At 61.9% G+C, this 17643-nt stretch overlaps 3 protein-coding genes across 8 annotated transcripts in view; 2 read left to right on the forward strand and 1 right to left on the reverse strand.

Moving 5' to 3' along the window:
* The window catches only part of Parvb (parvin beta), a 79200-nt gene extending 76179 nt beyond the window's left edge, over positions 1-3021 (forward strand). For all 3 annotated transcript variants that reach the window (XM_046429160.1, XM_046429161.1, XM_058574271.1), the window contains exon 13: positions 323-3021. In XM_046429160.1, the coding sequence (XP_046285116.1) occupies positions 323-399 (77 nt within the window). In that variant the 3' untranslated portion in view covers positions 400-3021. The remainder of the gene's footprint in view (positions 1-322) is intronic.
* Positions 1-12595, reverse strand: LOC124083046 (uncharacterized). The gene is made up of 6 exons (XM_046429608.2): positions 12584-12595; positions 11906-11980; positions 10515-11270; positions 7855-7964; positions 920-7477; positions 1-792 (listed from the first exon to the last, which is right to left on the reverse strand). The coding sequence occupies exons 1-5, from the start codon at positions 12593-12595 to the stop codon at positions 7327-7329; spliced, it is 1104 nt and encodes a 367-aa protein (XP_046285564.1). The 3' UTR covers positions 1-792; positions 920-7326.
* The window catches only part of Parvg (parvin gamma), a 23470-nt gene continuing 16901 nt past the window's right edge, over positions 11075-17643 (forward strand). For 3 of the 4 annotated variants that reach the window (XR_006848456.2, XM_046429156.2, XM_046429158.2), the window contains exons 1-5: positions 11075-11206; positions 12725-12820; positions 15117-15181; positions 16594-16696; positions 17457-17597. Coding sequence is in view for 3 of the 4 variants with exons in the window: in XM_046429156.2 (XP_046285112.1) it covers positions 12742-12820; positions 15117-15181; positions 16594-16696; positions 17457-17597 (388 nt within the window). In the remaining variant the exon portion in view is untranslated. Of the gene's footprint in view, positions 11207-12724; positions 12821-15116; positions 15182-16378; positions 16493-16593; positions 16697-17456; positions 17598-17643 lie in introns of those variants that run through there. The other variant, XM_046429159.1, reaches the window with a different exon arrangement.

The following is a 17643-nucleotide window of genomic DNA, read 5'->3' on the forward strand; positions in this document are numbered from 1 at the left end:
TCCATGGGTCCGTGCGTGTTATTGGAGTTGGCCTTCCATCCGGGAAGTGCCCTTGGCCACCTGCCCACCCATCCTTGAACATGTCCTGATACAGATCCCAGGAGGCCTGTGTGCTTGTCTCCACAAAAGGTGGTGGCCCTGGTGGGGGCTCTCCACGCAGCCTGTGTGTCCGGGGATGATCACGCCGGGGTCTCCTGCATGCGCCGGCCAGTAGCCTCATGCCGAAGCGCTCAGCTGTGCCCATGGTGGCTGAGAGCCCGTGGTGACCCCAGGCAGGGCACATTCTCTCCTCTGCCAACGGTGTCTCTGTGTCCTTCTGCAGATGTGGTGAACCTTGACCTCAAGTCCACCCTGCGGGTGCTGTACAACCTGTTCACCAAGTACAAGAACGTGGAGTGACAGGGACCCCAGACGGCGCGGGACGGTCGGGGCAAGAGAAGCGGGGCCCATGCCCCAGGCCCAGGCCCTTCTCAGGGAGACGCCCTGCTCCGCCCCGGCTGTGTGGCCCCTCCCATCCCTGCCTGCTTTGGTGGCCATTCACCTGCTTTCCTTGCAACCCTCCAGTGGCCAAGACCTCGGAAAATGCAGCCTCTAGACACGGCTGGGCTCCGGGTCTCCCTCCCTCCCTCCCTCCGGGCAGGCCGAGGGGTTGACTGTGTTGTCAAAAGATGACACGGAGGAGCTCGGGCCCAACCTCCGCTGGCCGCGCTGCCGCTCCCACTGGTGGCCTGGTCTCTCCGTCCACCCTGGCTGTGCGGGGCTCGGGCATTTCCCTGCCCTTGGACGAGGGGCCTTTTTGACAAAAGAGTTTTGCAATTAAAAAACTCAACTCTCACGTCCCCGGAACCCTGGGTGTGACACAGTGTCCTCCCTCCCTCTGGTTCCCGTGACTTCTTGGCCACTCTGTGTTCTTACTGACCTTTAGCGTGAGCTCCCAGGACCTGTGCCCTGCCACAGGCAGAGGGAGGATTGGCTGGGGGCGTTCCTTGGCTTCCTGCAGCGGCCCAGGGCTGGTCAGGAGTTGGCTGGAGGCGGCTTGATCCCGAGGCCCGTCTGGGATGGCCCTTCGGGGATGGCCCGTCGGGGATGGCGACCTGTTCCTTTGCTAGGCCCGCAGGGCGGGAGGCTCAGAGTACAGAGGATCCACGTCCCGTAGCTTGGAAGCCAAGGTCGAGGGGCCAGGTGGCCTCGTCCTTGGCCGCGTCTCCCTGGTCTTCATAGGTCCCCCTCTGCCAGCGTCTCTGTTAAGGACACAAGTCACACGAGGCAGGGCCTGCCCACATGACCTCATTTCCTTGTTACCTCTTTAAGGCCCATGTCCAGATGTGGTCACACTACAGCCCTGGGCTTTGGGGCTGAATTTAGGGGACACGATACAGCCCATGAGGGGGGCATGCAGTGTCCATCTCTGTCCTCACGGTGCTCCCGTGGCATCTCCCTCTCTGTGTCACCTAGTTAAGCTCTTCGCCCTGGTCACCTCGGCTTGGAGAGGAATGGCGTCCCCTCAGCTGTGTTCTCTGGCCGGGCCCTGGCCGCAGGGCGTCCTGCTCTGTGGCATGCCCTGGCCCTTCCCCTGCTGTCTCCTCCTGGCCCCTGCCCGGCCAGCCCCCTCTCCAAGCTCTGTGTGCTCATTAGCGACAGGAGGACAGGCCTCTCCACCTCTTAGACCCCCGCCCCCTGCAGACCGGGGCTGGGGGTCAGGGTTGATGTTGATTGAAGGTCGGGCTGAAGGCTGAGAATGCTCTGAATGTCCTCCCTGGCTCAGTTGCTAGGCTGGGATGGGTTGAGAAGAGCATTTTGATGGAGGTGGTTTCCCAGCAGGAGAAAGAAATAATTAAAACGGCGTTACGGCGTCTCCTGCGGGATGCAGTGACATTAAAGACCTCCTTGACAAAATATCCGGGGCCGGAACGTTCCGCGCTGCCTTCATGACTCGCACAGAGTCCTAGCCGCCAGGGCCGGTGGCCTGGACCCGCCCGGCCTTGCTCTCAGGCGGGCCTGGGGGGGCGTTGCTCATCCCCAGGGTTTTCGGGGGCGAGGGGGACGGAGATGAGGATCTGGAGAGCGCACCTGTGGCCTCTTAGCCAACTCGGGCAGCTTCAGCCTGATCCACGTCATCCAGGGGGAGGACGTGGTCAGCGGGAGAGGCTTCAGCTTCTGAAGCAGCCCCTAAAGCCCTGCTGGACACTCGCCTAGCCTCAGGTCAGGCCACTCCCCACTCTTCCCTTTCAAGAAGGACACTTTGAGGGGCCGCGGATGTGCGGGAGCCGGGCAGGCGGCTGGCTCACAGCAGGACCGGTAAAGGCTGAGGTTTAGGAGGCAGGGTCTCTCCTGGGGCTGTGGGTGCAGACGACCTGCAGGGTCCCTTCAGGTCTCCTTGTTCTTGATCCCTGCCCGGCCTGGGTGGGAGAGGGAGGGCCGGCTCTGAGGGCCCCTGTGCCGGGAAGTTCTGGAAGTTCTGGAAGGTTCTTCCTCCTTCCAGGCCACATCCTCATGATGATTTTTCTCTGAAGAGGGGCCTGGCCCATGGCAGCGAGGTGAAGGCAAGGCCATTTGTGTCCACCCGTGGGGGCAAAGGCGTGGACAGCCCCTGCACAAGGAGTCCCGGGTTCCCAGGCTCCTGGGCGGGGGCTGGTCCGGCCCCTGGCCTGGCCACCTGCAGCTGTGGCCCCTTCCCACGTGGCCTTGTGCAAGCCTGACCCCCCCCCCCCCCCCCCCGTGTCCTGCGGCTGTGGTGGAGGGCGGTTTTATTTTGGAATAGCTGAATCCTCTGTTCCTTTGTGTGCCGCTGTGTTATTGTCTTTTTAATTGTTCAAAGGACGTTTCCTTTGGATTTCTGGATATTAAATAAAAAAGCCCTGGCTGTGCTTTGATCAGACCCGCCTGGCTGACAGCAGGAAGCCATGCTGCTTGCGACATGAAGGCCCAGCGCCTCCGAGCGGGAGCTGTGGCTGGGGAAGTGCCCGAGGCGCCTCGCGTGCTGTTATTTATTCCAATAAAGGGCCGCTCGGCCGCCTGCTCTTTTGGCTGCTATTTTTCTCTTCCGTGCACTTAGAAGTTGCTGCCCGGCTGCCCAGTGCTGGGCCCACGTGACTCCACAGCCCCGCCTGCTGGGCCCTCTGGCCAGAACTGGACCACTGCTGGCCCTGGGCACAGGCTGGATAAATCGGCCACTGCTGTGGAGGGGACAGGAAGTCACGAAGCCTCGTGTGCTAACTAGTGAGTGACCACCCTTGACTCTGGGGCAGGGGACCCAGGTAACCGGCAGCGGTGGCCTAAACTTGGTGATCTACACCAGCCCCACCTCCAACCCTCCTGGGCAGAAGTCCTGGGACACCGCAGGAGCCTAGGACTGCTACAGCTGTGGCCAGCCCTGGGTGGGCAGCAGGACGGCCAGGTAGCAGTGCTATTTAAGAAACAGAAAATGACAGATGGGGGCTGTGAGAAGATGGTCCGAGACGCACACAGGGTGGAGTCCAAGTTTGTCCCTGGGTGGCCGCCGGTAGGTCAGCTCACCCGGGCCTTCCAGCGCAGGGCTCTGAGGGATAGTTCAGCCTCCCGCCCTCAAAACCAGCCGTCCCCACCTGTGCTGCCCTCAGGGATGTGTAGCAGGGTCTGGGGACAGTGCTGGTCGTCACAATTCAGGAAAGGTGTGCTGCTGGCCTGCTCTGATGAGGCCAGCAAAGAGCCATCCTGCCCAGATGCCCGTGGTGCTGCGGCTTGGAAGCCCTGAGCCAGCCCGTGTCCACTGCCTGTGTGTGTGGGGGGTTCCCTGTTAATATGGAGGAGGACGGAACCGTTCCCCTCCGTGCTGGTTCTTTGAGGCCAGCAGTGGTGAGCGGCTCTCCAGAGAGCTTGCTGGCCCTGTTCAGAGGGCATTTTGCTCAGGGTCTGGTTCGTGCAGACCTGGGCAAGCGGACAGACCTTGCCCCTGGACTGAGCCCTGCAGGTGAGCCGCAGTGACGAAGGACACCTCAGGGAGTCCAAGGAGGCCAGCCGAGGAGCCCAGGGCCCCAGGCCGGCTCCAGACCTGCGCTGAGCCTTTCTCTTAAAAGTCGTTCTGTCGCCTTCTGGGTGGACACCTTTGCTCTCAGGGCCCTTAGGAGCCCCCAGTCCAGCCGTCCTCTCGCTGTGGGAGGGTCTTTGCAGGAGGGGTCCCCTCCTTGCCTTGCAGCCCAGGGAGCAGGCCTCAGAGTGGAGAGGAGGCAGAGACCTCAGAGTGGAGAGGAGGCTCAGCACTACGGCTGGCCCCACCTCGGCCGCTGCAGGGTGGACACTCGCTGCTCTTCCAGGACCTGGACTTGTGGGGAAGCTCGGCTCTAAGTGGAAACTCCGTCCTTGGAGTTTTAATTGATCCCATGAGTTGTCACTGCTGGGGGGGCAGGCTCTCCCCGGGCCACAGAGCGGGGGACCCGGAGCCTCACCCCTCAGGACCCCAGCACGCGCTGGGTATTTACCAAGTGCCTGCTTCATGCCAAGCCCCAGGCTAGGCGCCCCAGGGTGCAGCAGGGGACAGGGCCTGGAGACTCTGGAGACAGGAGGCGGAGGACAAGCAGGGTGCCTGCCGGGTGGAGTGGAGCCGATGGCTCTGGGACGGGCGAGTGAGAGGCCTGAGGGCAGAGCAGGGCACCAGGTCGCCTCCAAGGCCCACGTCACTTTCAAGGCCACATGGCCTTTGCTGATCCGGTGATCTGGTGGACTGGCTCTAGATTCTCTTCCCCACACCAACTTTTTAAAACGAATCGACTAGTGGAACAGGAGGCAAGCCCCCGGGAGGAAGGCCGGGTCACCCAGGGGCAGGCTCCAGGGCAGGCTCTGGCGGCTGTGACGCCATGACAGTGGTGGTGTGGTGAGGAACAGTGTGTGACGGTGAGCCGAGCACATCCCTGCATCCCTAATGACGGGGTGAGAATAAGGACTTTTTTCTCTTAATGGTTTTTTTTTTTAAATTTATTTAATTTTTAGAAAGTTTGGTGGGGGGGATACTGGGGATTGAACCCAGGGGTGCTCCAACACTGAGCCACATCCCCAGCCCCTTTTACTTTTTTAAGTAATTTTTTAGTTGTTGATGGACCTTTATTTCATTTGCTTATTTTTATGTGGTGCTGGAAATTGAACCAGGGCCTCACAAGTACGAGGCAAGCGCTCTATGGCTGAGCTACAACTCCCAGCCTTTTAAAAAATTTTTTATTTGGAGACAGGGTCTCACTAAGTTGCTGAGTCTAGCCTTGAATTTAGGATCCTCCTGCCTCAGCCTCCCAAGCAGCTGGGATCCCGGGTGCAGGATCACCAGCGCGCTCCGCCCCACCTGGCCCTCGTGGCTTATTTTTATACAGTATCAAAGGAGAGCTGGAGGCAGAGACCAGGGGTGGTACCTAGAGCCTGTGAATGTTGCCATCGCTCCACGTCGCTCCACGCGGGGCTTCACCCTCTTCTCCTTGTATCTCTGTGCCCCTCTCTTGAAATAATAACCATGTGTGTCTTTCCACCCACGTTGCCTTGTTTACCCGAGTGCGCCATCTCCCCCACGTTACTCAGAGTGTTACACACCACCTCCCTCTGCGCCTGGGTCTGTTTCCTAGCAGCACTCTCACGTGACACAGCACAGGTGTCCTGATCAGCAGATGGGGCGGCATGAGCTAACTGCCACCTGGGCTGTATTCAGCCGTCTCCATCACGTCCTTCATCCCCAGGGCAGAGACGGGTCGTGCATTACCATCGGACCTTGGGCTGTTGGAGGCTTCATGCACCTTGGGGCAGAGGTGTTCTCAGCGCATCACTGGGGGACATGCCGTGTTGCTTTGTCCTTTAGGAGGCTCATTTCGATGACTTTGTTAAGATCGGGTCATCAGTTTGAACTTGGACTATATACCCCTCTTTTTGATGGACAGGTACTTATGGGAAAAGAGTTTTTGGCTATGGAGTTACGTTTCCTCCAGAAAGAACCAGAAAACTAAAGACAGGAAGCCGTGGTTTGAGGCATTAGATGAGAAGCAGACCAGGCCTGAGAGCCCTAGGAACAGAGAGGGAGCAAGGTGACCCAGGTGCTGCACAGTCCAGCTCTCCACATAAAACTGTGCTGTCCAACCTTCAATACAAACGCCTAGACATGTAGGGACCAAGAAACAACAACAAGAGGGTGACTTAGAGCCAGCGGGGGAATAGTCAATAAGAGGAACCAAAGAGTGACAGATGGTGGGTTCCACAGCCCGCTGACCAGGACGCTTTAAAAGTGTTAATGTCTTGAAAGACTGTTCTATATCCAAGGGCTCTACAAGTCACGAGTCACCAAAAATCACAGCAGCATGTGGTCTCTGATTGGACCCTTGAGTAATAAACACATGTGCACATGTGTGCACAAACATGCGTGTGCACACACACGCGGTGATAAAAGGCATTTTGAGCACTTGGCAAATCCGTATATGAGTGAAATGTTAAGAAAACATGTCATGGTAGATTTCTTGGGTGTCCTAATGTTCAGTGTCGTGTAGGAGAGGGTCCTTGTTCTCAGGTTCTGAGGTAGGTGGAGATGAGTGAGAAGACCTCTGCAATTTATTTACTTCAAGACGTTTTAGTTGGGAAAAACCCACAACATAAAAAGTTGCCATTTCTTCCACCTTTCGATGTGCAGCGCGGTGGGGTGGGGTGGGGCAGGCTTAAAACAGGAACTGGGTCGTGGCGGGGCCCCAGCTGTGCCCCAGCTCACAGAAATAACCAGGGGCTGTGAGGCCCCCCTCAGCCCCTGGTCTGCCTCTCATGTTTGCAGCGGGGTCACCAGGGCCAGGTGGAGGACTCTGGGCACTTCCTCCAGAGCTGGGACCACTGGGCAGCCCCGCAGGTTACTCTGAGCAAGGGCTGGAGGGTCCCAAGTGAGCTGCCTTTGAGATCCGAAGGGTCTCTGTCATCAAGCGCTGAGCCTCTCCTTTGGGTGGTGCTGGGGTCAACCGCAGGCCCTGTGCCCGCTAGGCAGCCACTGTGCCCCGGGCCACACCCCAGCCCCACACCTTTGCTGGTTGTCAGAGATGCAAGGTGAGGCTCCTGAAACTTCACTGGGGAGGGCTCAGCCCTGTTGCCAGACAAGTAGGTCCCCAGAGAGTTTCCAGGTGGCTAGATTAGCATGTCCCCACCAGGCATCCAGAACAGTGCCTCCCACTCTTTGTCACCTCATGGAACATGTGCAGAGTGACAGAGTTTGCACGGCATACTGATGGACAGATGAAGTGGCTCTGGGCTGTGGATGAGTAGCCAGCTGGGAGCTCTGACTGCCCCAGGGCCAGGGGAGCCCCACGCTGGGACCCCTGCACACGCGAGGCTGGCTGGATGGCGTCAGCTGACCACAGGTGGCCCCAGGAGGGCTGACGTGGTCTCTCCACAATGAGATCTCAGCGCCCACAGTTTACGTAGCTCCGGGCAGGAAAGCGCCTGCTCTCCCTGCCGACTCCGCGCGCCTGTGTGTACTTCGATGGAGCAAAATGTGCTTGTGAAGCCAGAATTAAGGACAGGCAGTCAGTGTAGACGGGATCAGGTGATCCGGTCGTAGACAGGGGAGAAGAAAGCTGATTTGGCCTGGGAGTCGGAGCCAGCCTCTGGGAACGCTGCTGCCTCAGAGCCCTTCCCCCACCCGTTACCAAGGTTACCTGCCTGAACCTCCCAAAAGGCGTTCAGGAAGCACCTCCTGGGCTCCCTTCCTGCGGCAATCAGCCCACCACTCGGCCCTTCCCATGGCTCATTTGCTTCCCACCTTTCAGCGCGTCCCCAGGAGGGTTCTCGCAGGGTGGAGAGAGGTCAAGGAGAAGAGGACAAAGAGAATCTAAAACTGATAAAGGCACAGGACACGCCCACTTCTTTGGATACCAACTCTGGGTCCCCTTCCCTGCCGAGAAGTCTGTGTCACTAGTCTTTAAATAAAACTTGCTGTCTTTGCTTGCCCCAGCGTTTCTCTTCTGATGTTCAAACTTCAACACCTGCAGAAACAGAACTCGTCATCACCATCACGGGCATCGCTCGCTAGCTGAGCGCTGCACACAGGGCCCAGGGCTGCTGTGGACGTGCTGTGCTGACTGTGTCTGTAGGTGACTGTGTCCTTCACTCCCCGGGGAGACAACTCGAGGTACCTCTTTGAATAACCCAGTAGGAGACAGTCAAACCTCGGCAAGGTACTCAGCCAGTGAGGATCTGGGGGGGATCTTGCGCCCCAGGAAATAGTCACTGCCCTGGGCGTGCCTGCTCCCCAGATGCCCCATCTTGCAAGATCATCAGTAAAAGCCTGGCTCTGGTCACACCTCCTGCCTCCTAGTCGTCCCCTGGGTGTGGTCAGCCACTGCTCCTCGGCCTCTGCATTTTGGAATGACCCCAACCCCCTGAGCTCAGGGAGCCCAGGCACATCTCACAGTCACTGCGGCACTTCCCAGGGCGACCTCTGGACCCTCCTCCAGGAATCGCCACCGTCCCGTCACTCACTCAGCACTGACCAGGCTGAGCCCACTTTCAGCCACCAACTGTCAAGCAGTGGAGCCCCTGGTGGCTCCTGCCAGCGCCCAGCGCCCAGTCCCTCCTGCGAGAGCGCTGCGGCAGCAGCTCCTTCAACGCCCACTCCCGACCCCCCTGAAACCCAGTCCTGCACCTTTCCCACCTCCTCTGCGGACATAAATTAGCAAACGCTGGCAATTTTTTTAAAAAGCACTCTACTTTTAGGCGAGGCCTGTTGCTGGTCCAGCCAGGACAGTGTGAACTGACCGCAGGAATACACATGTCCGAGGTTGTGGGAGTGATGGGGTGGGGGAGGGGAGGAAGGGACATCTCCAGGCTGGGGGCACTGGGAGGCATCACGGTGGTTCTCCCCCAGGGAAGGGCTGCTTCTGCTGAGAAGAGTTCCCCCTGGCGCTCGAGCCTGGCTCCTCGCAGCCGCTGTTCTGTCTTCCCAATGCCCCTTCTTTCCTTCTGCCCTTCGCACCGAAGGCTCAGCGGCTGCGGGTTTAGCCGTGTCCTAATTCCACATCACACAGGATTAGATCCCACGTCTGATTTTCAGCTCCGTCCTCCCGGCCGCTCCAAGAGATAAGAGTTCCTTCTGAGCCATCACAAAAGTCCCTGGTGCTCTAAACATGCCCGAGCTGAACTGAGAATTTAAAGCCCCGGAACGGCTCTTTTCTTGTGTTAAACCTTTGGTTTACAATCAAAAGCCAGCTCGCCCTGCTGTCCTCCAATTCCCGTCCTCCCCTTGGAAGCCGCAGCTCCCCTGCGCAGCTGGGACCTCACCACCACTCAGAGCCGAGCAGTCACAGGGGAGCATGTTGGCCCCCAAGGGCCGCCATCTGCAGAGCTCCTCTCTCCATAACTGGAGGACACAGTACCTGCTGCTGTGTCTGGTGACCTGTCCTGTCTCAGCTGGATTCCTGCCCACCAGGGAGTAGCTGGCCCTGGTGGAGGTCAGGCTCTCTCCAGCGGCTCCCAGAGCAGTTTCTGAAATGGCCTTCCTGGGCCCTCTGACCCTGGGCCCCACACACGGCTGAGCTGGGGCTCCGCCTTCTCCCACCTTCCTCACTGGGTTCAGGGACCCCGATCCAGGCCCTTCAGTTCCTGCATTTGAAAGCAGGTGGGTGAAGCCCTCTGATGTGCTGCTGGGGCCGGGATCCAGGTTCAGAGGCTGCCACCAGGACCATGGGACCCGGAGCCAGGCTGAGCCTTCTCCCAACCCCCGTGACACAGGTCCCAATGGGGCTTTCTCTCTCCCTGGGTCCTTGTGAGCCCCAGTCCTGCCCGGGGACCTTGGAATGGCACAGACTGTTGGGGAGCCCTGGTTTCTTCCTTGGTGTGGGCTGATGGTGGACCCTGCTCCACGGCAGGTTCCGGGCACTCAGCGCGCTCACCACCGCGTCGGTCTCCTCCTCAGCAGTCGGGGGAATGAGCGGGGATCCTGCGTGTCATCACCCTCATGCCCACCGCCCTGCTCTTCCGCCTGCCTGATCTGGCCACTTCTCTGATCTCTTGGCCAAGACAGGGTGGCTTGTCTCCTGGTCCCCAGCATGGTTGCTGGTCACTGTGGAAACTCACAGTCCATCTGGTCATGAAGATTTAAGCTCAGAGACCAGCCCAGGTCTCAGGTGTTCTCCGGCAAACCCGCTGTGCTGGGGTCTCTCCCGAACCCCCCGAGGCTCTGTGTGTGCTGCTTCCAGGGCCTCCGGGGTCCCTCCGGGGTCTCTAACCTGCAGACTCCTGTTCAGCCACCGAGGCCCTGTCCCCTCTAGGAAGTTGCCCTCATCCCCTCAGCAATAATAGTCACCAGTTTATCCCTTGAGCCCACCTTGTGCGTGGGTTGTTCTGGGCTTTGGCACCACCGGGCAAAAGAGAGCCGCCCTGCCCTTGCAGAACCCCCGCCCCCAGGTGGAGACCTGTCTCAAACACCAGCCTGCGGCCCCCGCTGAGCGACGGTGTGGTCACAGGCCAAGAGCTGGGAGAGAGGGGCTGACGAGGAGCCTTCAGGGGCCCTGGTAAGAATCCCAGGGAGGACCTACCTGAGAGAGCAGGAGGCTTCCTGGAGGAGGGGGCACCGAGGTCCAAGTGCAGAGCCGGGCAGGGCTTCCAGGCAGGGAAGAGTCAGAGCTGCCAAGTAGGGCACCGAGGGAACAGGAGGGGGTCAGCAGGGCTGAAGGGTGGAGGGCAGAGAGGTCAGGGGAGAGGATGAGAGCTGTGGCCAGCAGGGTTGGAGGACCCTGGGACTTGCAGGTGCAGGGGAGGGGAGGAGGCCTGGGGTCAGAGGTGGAGCAGAGGGACAGTCTGCTGGTGGCTGGGGTGTGGGATGCCGACCCCCACCCCCCGCAGGTCCTGGCCTCAAAAGCTGCCCCTGGGAGGTGGGGAGAGGGGAGGGAGTGGCTTGGTTTGGGCGCAGGAGGGGAGGAGGTCAGGTCGGAAATGCCCCGTTGGAGGTGCCTGCGAGGCCGGGGCTGGGAGCCAGGCTGGTGGTGGGGCCCGGGCTCCCGTGGGCTCCTGCAGCCTGGTCCTCCCAGCGCCCTCCTGGCCCGCAGCACAGAGGAGGAAGCTCCCCACGGCCACCGCCACCAGCAGAGCAGGCCCCAGAGGAAGTGCGCAGGGCCCCTGCCGCCCCCGCAGGGCCCCGCCACCCACCCGCCCAGGAAGCGGAACCTGCCTCTCCCAGCAGCAGAGGACCCTCGGGGAGGCCTGATCTCCCGTGTACAGGAGGCGCCAGGTGAGTCCCTGCATCTGGGCCTGGGGAAGGCCTCGGCCGCTGGAACCCCTGCCTGTCCACGTGCCTGGGAGCCAGATCAGGGCCACTTGGGAAGGAGCCCGCCTGGCTGAGGCTGCCCGGGCTGGGAGGGCAGAGGTCAACACCGAGGCCCTCCCACCATCGCGCCTAGAGGCTGCCTCACCCCCTCCCCATCTCACGGAGGACCTGCTGAGACTCCAGGGACCCTGCTGTGCCTCTCCCTGTACCAGGGAGACGTTCCCTGACCCCCCTGGCCTCTCTCAGCTTCATGCAGTCCTGGGGGAGAAAGGCGACCCCCCTTCTGGGAAGCCACTGAGGCTGGGGCAGAAGAGAGCCTTGCCCAGGGCTGCTGGCCACTAGAGACAGTCCACGTCTGTGTCCCCTCAGTCACCTTGGTCCAGCATTGAGTCCAGCCCCTCCTTGTCAAGATGAATGAGGACCAGAGAGGGGAGGGGATTTGTCTGAGGTCACACAGCCAGCGTGAGGAGGAGCCTGCCTGGAACCCAGGCCTCCCGAGCCCAGGCCAGGGCTTTTTCCCCTCTTGCAGCTGTGGCCCAGGCTGCATCTGAGTGTCCCCTGGACATGGGAATTGTGGGGCCAGTGTAGTGCCCCCTGCCCCACTTCAGAGCAGGGCCACTGTGAGCCCAAAGAGGGGGGTTCCAGGGCCCTCAAGTCCCCTACCTCCCCAGGGCGCAGGTGGGGGCTCCCTGCCTGGACCCCCGTGGGTGCCCTGCCCACCCGGCTGTCTGAGAGAGTCTGGAAAGGGGGGGAGCAGGGGCTGGAGAGAGAGGGGGGAGGCTGCTGGCCCTCAGCAACTGGAATCAGAGACAGGAAGAGGGTTGGGGAACCGGAAGGGCCCGTAGCAGTGACAACAAGGAGTCTGGCCCTCCCCGAAGAGCATCTGCCTGGAGTCCTGAGACCTCGCTCCCTGAGAGGCCCAGGGTGCTGGGGAGAGTCCTGCTGGTCCACCCAAGCTGCAGGGTGGGGACGGCCTGGGGGCTTGGGCTGGGCCCCTCCCTCCAGCCCCCTCTGCTCAGCCTGCCCTGGGCCCAGAAGCCCCGTTGGCATGCTCCACCGCAGGAGCTAACATCTGGGATGTCATCCATCAGTGCCATCTGCCAGCCCACACGCAGGCCGGCCCCCTGCTGAGCCGGGGGTGGGGGTTCTGAGCTCTGAGGAACTGGCTGAGCTGGCTCTGCCGGCTGCTGGGGAGGGGGAGCCCACCGGGCCCTGCCGGCCTGGGAGGGCTGCTCGGCACCCACAGTGGGGGGCGGGGAGGACCCACTCCACAAACCTTTCCTGGTGTGTCCTCGATCCTGTGCTTAGGCCTCCTGCCCACCTGGGACCCCATCCCTTCACCTGGGCCCGCATGGTGACCTGTCCACCTGGAGCTGAACTCCACCCCCCCCCCAGCCTCCTGGGCAGGAGCAAATGATAGATAAGCACAGAGTGAGTTTAGGGCTCTGGGACTTGACACCCTCTGTCCCCTGCGTCCTCCAGGGCAAGCCAGAGAGAAGATGGAGCCAGAGTCCCTGTACAACCTGCTGCAGCTCCCCAGCGAGGTGGCCCTGCCCACGGAGGAGCAGCTCCCACAAGGTGCGCCCAAGTGGCTGAGGGCTGGGGCCGGGGCCGAGGGTGAGGGTCTGTGTCACAAGGGATTGCTTCCTGGGGTGTCATCCGGGCTCCCAAGCTGCTGCCCTGCCTCTGCCTCACTTAGGCTGGACCCAGCTCTGCTTCTGGAACCTTCCACAGCCCGCTGCACCCACCGCAGGGCCTCCTGTGCCGCTAAAGCTGGCGCCAGCCCAACGAGCACGGCTGGCGCTGAGAGCTTCTGCCCAGAGCTTTGTTCCCAAGAGTGGGTGCCATTGCCACCTTTTACAGAAGAGGACCCTGAGGCCCGGGGAGCCATGTCCTGTAACTCAGCTAGTGAGGATGGAGCTGGCCCCCAGACAAGGAGGGGCCGCAGGACCCAGGGTCCACCCTCCACGCCGTGCCGCCTCCCCAGGGTCCCGTGGCCTGGAGGGTGAGGGGCTGTAGGTCTGCCCCTTCACACAGTGGGTCTCTTCCAAAGGTGGGTGGGCACAGGACCCCAGCGATCCCAACCGCGGGGCTGAGCATGGCCCCTGAAGTCTCCCTCCTAGAAGTCGCCCCAAACAGCACACTGCCAGGCACACAGCGCTGCGCACGCCCGTGTGCCCAAACGGAAAGTCCCACACCGCCACACGCCAGGCGGCAGGCCTGGCCTGGGGGGGAGGGCCCTCGGTGAGCCCAGGACGGAGCCGGTCCCCACAGCAGAAGCACTGGGCAAGGCCAGGCCAGGCCAGCGGGGACAGCAGGAGAAGACAGCAGAGCGCTGACCCTGTGAACACAGCTGGCAACGTGGGCGCCACGGGGACAGAACCCCCGTGCCAAGAGGGTCCCGGGGGTGGGTGGGCCAGGCCCCAAGGAAGGACGGCTCTGTTCCCAGTCAGCTGGCCAACTTCCTGTCTGTCTGCTGTCCCTCCTGGTTTATGAGCCCCGGAGCCTGGAAAGCATCACAAGGAAGACGGCTGAGTTGGGTGGTAGGGCTTAGAAACTTGAAATAAATATTTACTTTCTGTTTTACAGTTGACTTAGAGACACCTACAGTTCCACAACACAGAGCTAGGACTCGAGATGATCAGGAATCCTGGGAACCCGCTCCAGGAGGGCGGTCCCACATCCACCCATCACCCACCCACCCACCCATCTACCCACCTATCCACCCACCCACTCAACCATTCACCCTCCTATCCACCCACCCACCCACCCATCCACCTTCCCATCCACCCACCCATCCACCCATCCATCCATCTACCCAATCACCCATTCATCACCCATCTACCCACACATCACCCATCCACCTACCCATCCACCCACTCATCCGTGTACCCACCCATCCATCCATCACCCATCTACCCACACATCCACCCACCCACCCATCTATCCATCTACCCATCTACCCATCCATCCATCCACTCAATCACCCATCCATCTACCCATCCACCCACCCATCTATCCATCCATCCACCCACCCATTCATCCATCACCCATCTACCCATCCACCCACCTACCCATCTATCTACCATCTACCCATCCACCCACCCATCCACCTACCCACCCATCTATCTATCCATCCACCCACCCATTCATCCATCACCCATCTACCCATCCACCCACCTACCCATCTATCTACCATCCACCCACCCACCCACCACCCATCCATCTTTCCTTCCTTCCTTCCATCTACTCTCCCACCCACCCTTCCCTCACTTGCTCACCCAGGAGATCCTCGGGGTTGGGAAGGGTGGGGGGTTTGGGGTTTCTAGCCAGTCCCCGGGGGCCAGGCTGCACTGTGAGCTGAGGCGCGGCGGCCGTGTGCTGACTCCGTGTCCCCCACATGTCGGGGCCAGCTGACCTTGGAGGTCCGCAGGCCTCACATCTTGTGGGCCCTGGGGTCTAAAATGCCGGGGAGCTGCTGATGGAGGCCTCAGAGGAGGGAGCCATGGGGCCTCAGAGGGCGTGGGCTGGTCTCAGTGCCCGACGCGGCAGGGCAGCCAGGGCAGTGTCCACCGTGGCCCTTGGAGCTGGTGAGGCCACGGGTGAGCTGAGGTTTCACCAGAGTGAAGGGCAGGGCTGCCAGATGAGGCGCAGGACACCCGGTTACGTTTGAACTTCACGTAAACAGGCAATAAACTCTGAATTTAGGCAGGACCCAAAACACAAAGCTCGCCGCCTCTGGGGCTGAGCTGGTGCTCGCGGGGGACCTGAGCAGAGGGCGTTCGAGGTGAGGTGCAGGACAAGTCCCCCGGGGCCCAGGCCCCAGCTCTGCGGTGACCATCAGGGAGACCATCATGCCCACCTCTGTTTCCAGGAGCAAAGAAGAAATACCTGACCCCCAGTTCCCGGAAGGACCCCAAGTTTGAAGAACTGCAAAAGGTAGGGCAGCCCTCAGCACCGGCGCTCGGGGGTCCGTCCCCTGCCTGGCACTTGCCTCCACCTGGGGACAGCGGGCTGCCCTCTCCCTTCCTTGGCCTCTGACTGACAGGGGGGACCCGTAGGCCCTGGAGACCTGCTGAAGGCCGAGCGCCAACCTGTGCCTGGCACACCCCATCCACCTCATGACTGTCGATGGGGACTTCTGTCACCTGTGTCCCAGGGAGAGGTAGCAGACTGGGTGGGCCACCCAGCTCGCCGTGACACAGCTAGGGTCTGATTCAGGCCCTCAGCCTTGGTCCTATTTCCCACTTGGCCACCCAAGGCAGAGGGGAGCTGGTGGCCGGTGGGTGTGGGCCTGGGCCACCCATTCTCGTTCTCGGCTTGGCCATGGGTCCTGCTGCTGGCCCGGCTGGCGTTGGTGGGCTGGGCCTCCCCTTCCCCAGTCTCTGCGCAGCCATCTGTCGCCTTCTCCAGGGCGGCCTCCCGGGCCTCCACCTTCTGTGCCCTGCGGCTCCGTGGACCTTCCCCCCCCCTCCACCCCTTCCCGCCTGCCACCGCGCACAGCCCGCTGGCCCTGGGTCCTAGAGAAGAGCCCCCCTGGCCCACAGCCTTCTGGGTTTGGGTCCCCGGAAGCTGGTCGTGAGCTGTGGATTTGGGTTGGGGGTCATCCCAGATGTGGAAGGAAGGGGCCAGCGCAGAGAGGGACGGATGGTCATGGCCATGGGGACTCAAGCCTGTGTCCCAAGAGTCAGCTCAGTGCAGAGGCCCCAGTGTCCCACCTGGTGCCTCGTATCATCACCTGCTGTGACCTGTCCCCACAGGGTTGGGCCTCCAGGGACAGCCCCAGGCAGAGCTGTGGGGGCAGCTGGCCAGTGACACCTCCATGGTGAAGCTTGGGGTGGGGCTGGAGGAGGACATCAGCAGCCCTGTGCCCGCCCTGTGCCAGCCGTGACATGTCACCCCCAACCAGGCGGCCTAGAGCGGGGGGAACGCAACCAGAAGTCCCACTTGCAGTCTCACAGGAGTCTGGGGGACAGCCCGTGCCTGTGTCAGGATGCAGGCCCTCCCTGGCTGTGGAGTGGGCTCCAGTCAGTGCTGACCCCACACTGCCCCGTGTTCCAGCAGACATCCCCCCTTCCCAGAAGCACCTGAGAGCCCTGCCCCAGCTCCACAGGCATGTCCTCATCCGCCCACAGGTGACTGTTACTGTCACTCGTGAAGATACCCACAGTGCTCTCGTGTGGTGGAGAGATCCGGGGTCTGTGGAGCCCAGAGTGACCCTGGCGTGTGGGGTCAGGGGCTGCAGAGGAGGTGACTTGGCCAGACCTTGGAGGGTGGCCCACTGGCAGGTGGGGGGAGCCACCAGGCTGAGGTTGCGGCCAGCGGGTGACCCGGGCGTCCCCTGCCCTCAGGTGCTGGTGGAGTGGATCAACGCCGCCCTCCTCCCCGAGCACGTGGTGGTGCGCAGCCTGGAGGAGGACATGTTCGACGGGCTCATCCTGCACCACCTGTTCCGTGAGTGGCTCCCCAACCAGCGGGCCCCCACACCGTCCTTCCCTGACATTGTACCCACGGTGGCCTCCAGGGAAGGAACGCCAGGGCCCTACCTAGAAGGGCCCCAGCTGGGAGGAGGAGGCCTGCCCCCCAGGGCAGCCCAGGGGCAGAGCTGGGGACCGGGCCTCCCTGGGCTGAACTCCCTCAGCACCACCCGCCTCGCCAGCATTTACTGAGCACCAGCTGGTTTTTAGGGGCCGGGAGCTAATGAGGAAGCCCACCGCACCTGCCCTCGGGCTGTCCTGAGGGCTGGAGAGAGGACAGGCCGCCCTGGGCGAGGTGCCCAGCTGTCGGAGGGGTGCCTAGGTCAGGGCCATCTCCCTAGGCTCCCAGGGGCCTGGTGACTTGTCCAAAACCTCACAGTTAGAAGAGCAGTGTGGGGGAGGGGTCAGGGACGAGCCTCGAGCGTAGGCTTTAACCATCAGGCCACACTGCCCTGCGGAAATGAAGCGTCTGCTGTGGGAGGCTGGGGGGCCAGCGCCCGGGTGAGGTGGGCAGCGGGCTGGGAGGGCTGTGCTCTGCTCATGCCACGTGGCGTGAGTGCCCCTTTAGACGGTGGCCCATGTGGACAGGGCTCTCCCAGGAGGCTGAGGAGCACAGCCTGCGGAGGCTCTGGTGAGGTCCCGGGATCTGCGCCCCCAGTGTGCCCAGGCCTGTGCTGTCCCAGCTCAGCCATGGCCCTGCCACCGTCCCGGGCCCTCACCACCCTCTCCTGCCTCAGAGAAGCTGGCGGGACTCAGGCTGCAGGTGGAGGAGATCGCCCTGACCGCCGCGAGTCAGAGGCGCAAGCTGGAGGTCGTCCTGGGGGCCGTGAACCGGGCTCTGCAGGTGGAGGAGCCGCAGGCCAAGTGGAGCGTGGAGGGTGAGCGAGGCCTCAGCCAGGCCCGGGCGCGGGAGGGCAGGGCAGC

Source organism: Marmota monax, unplaced genomic scaffold (genome assembly GCF_021218885.2).
Source record: "Marmota monax isolate L192 unplaced genomic scaffold, Marmota_monax_Labrador192_F-V1.1 WCK01_AAM20220418_F8-fsc00051, whole genome shotgun sequence".
Taxonomy (NCBI): Eukaryota; Metazoa; Chordata; class Mammalia; order Rodentia; family Sciuridae; genus Marmota; species Marmota monax.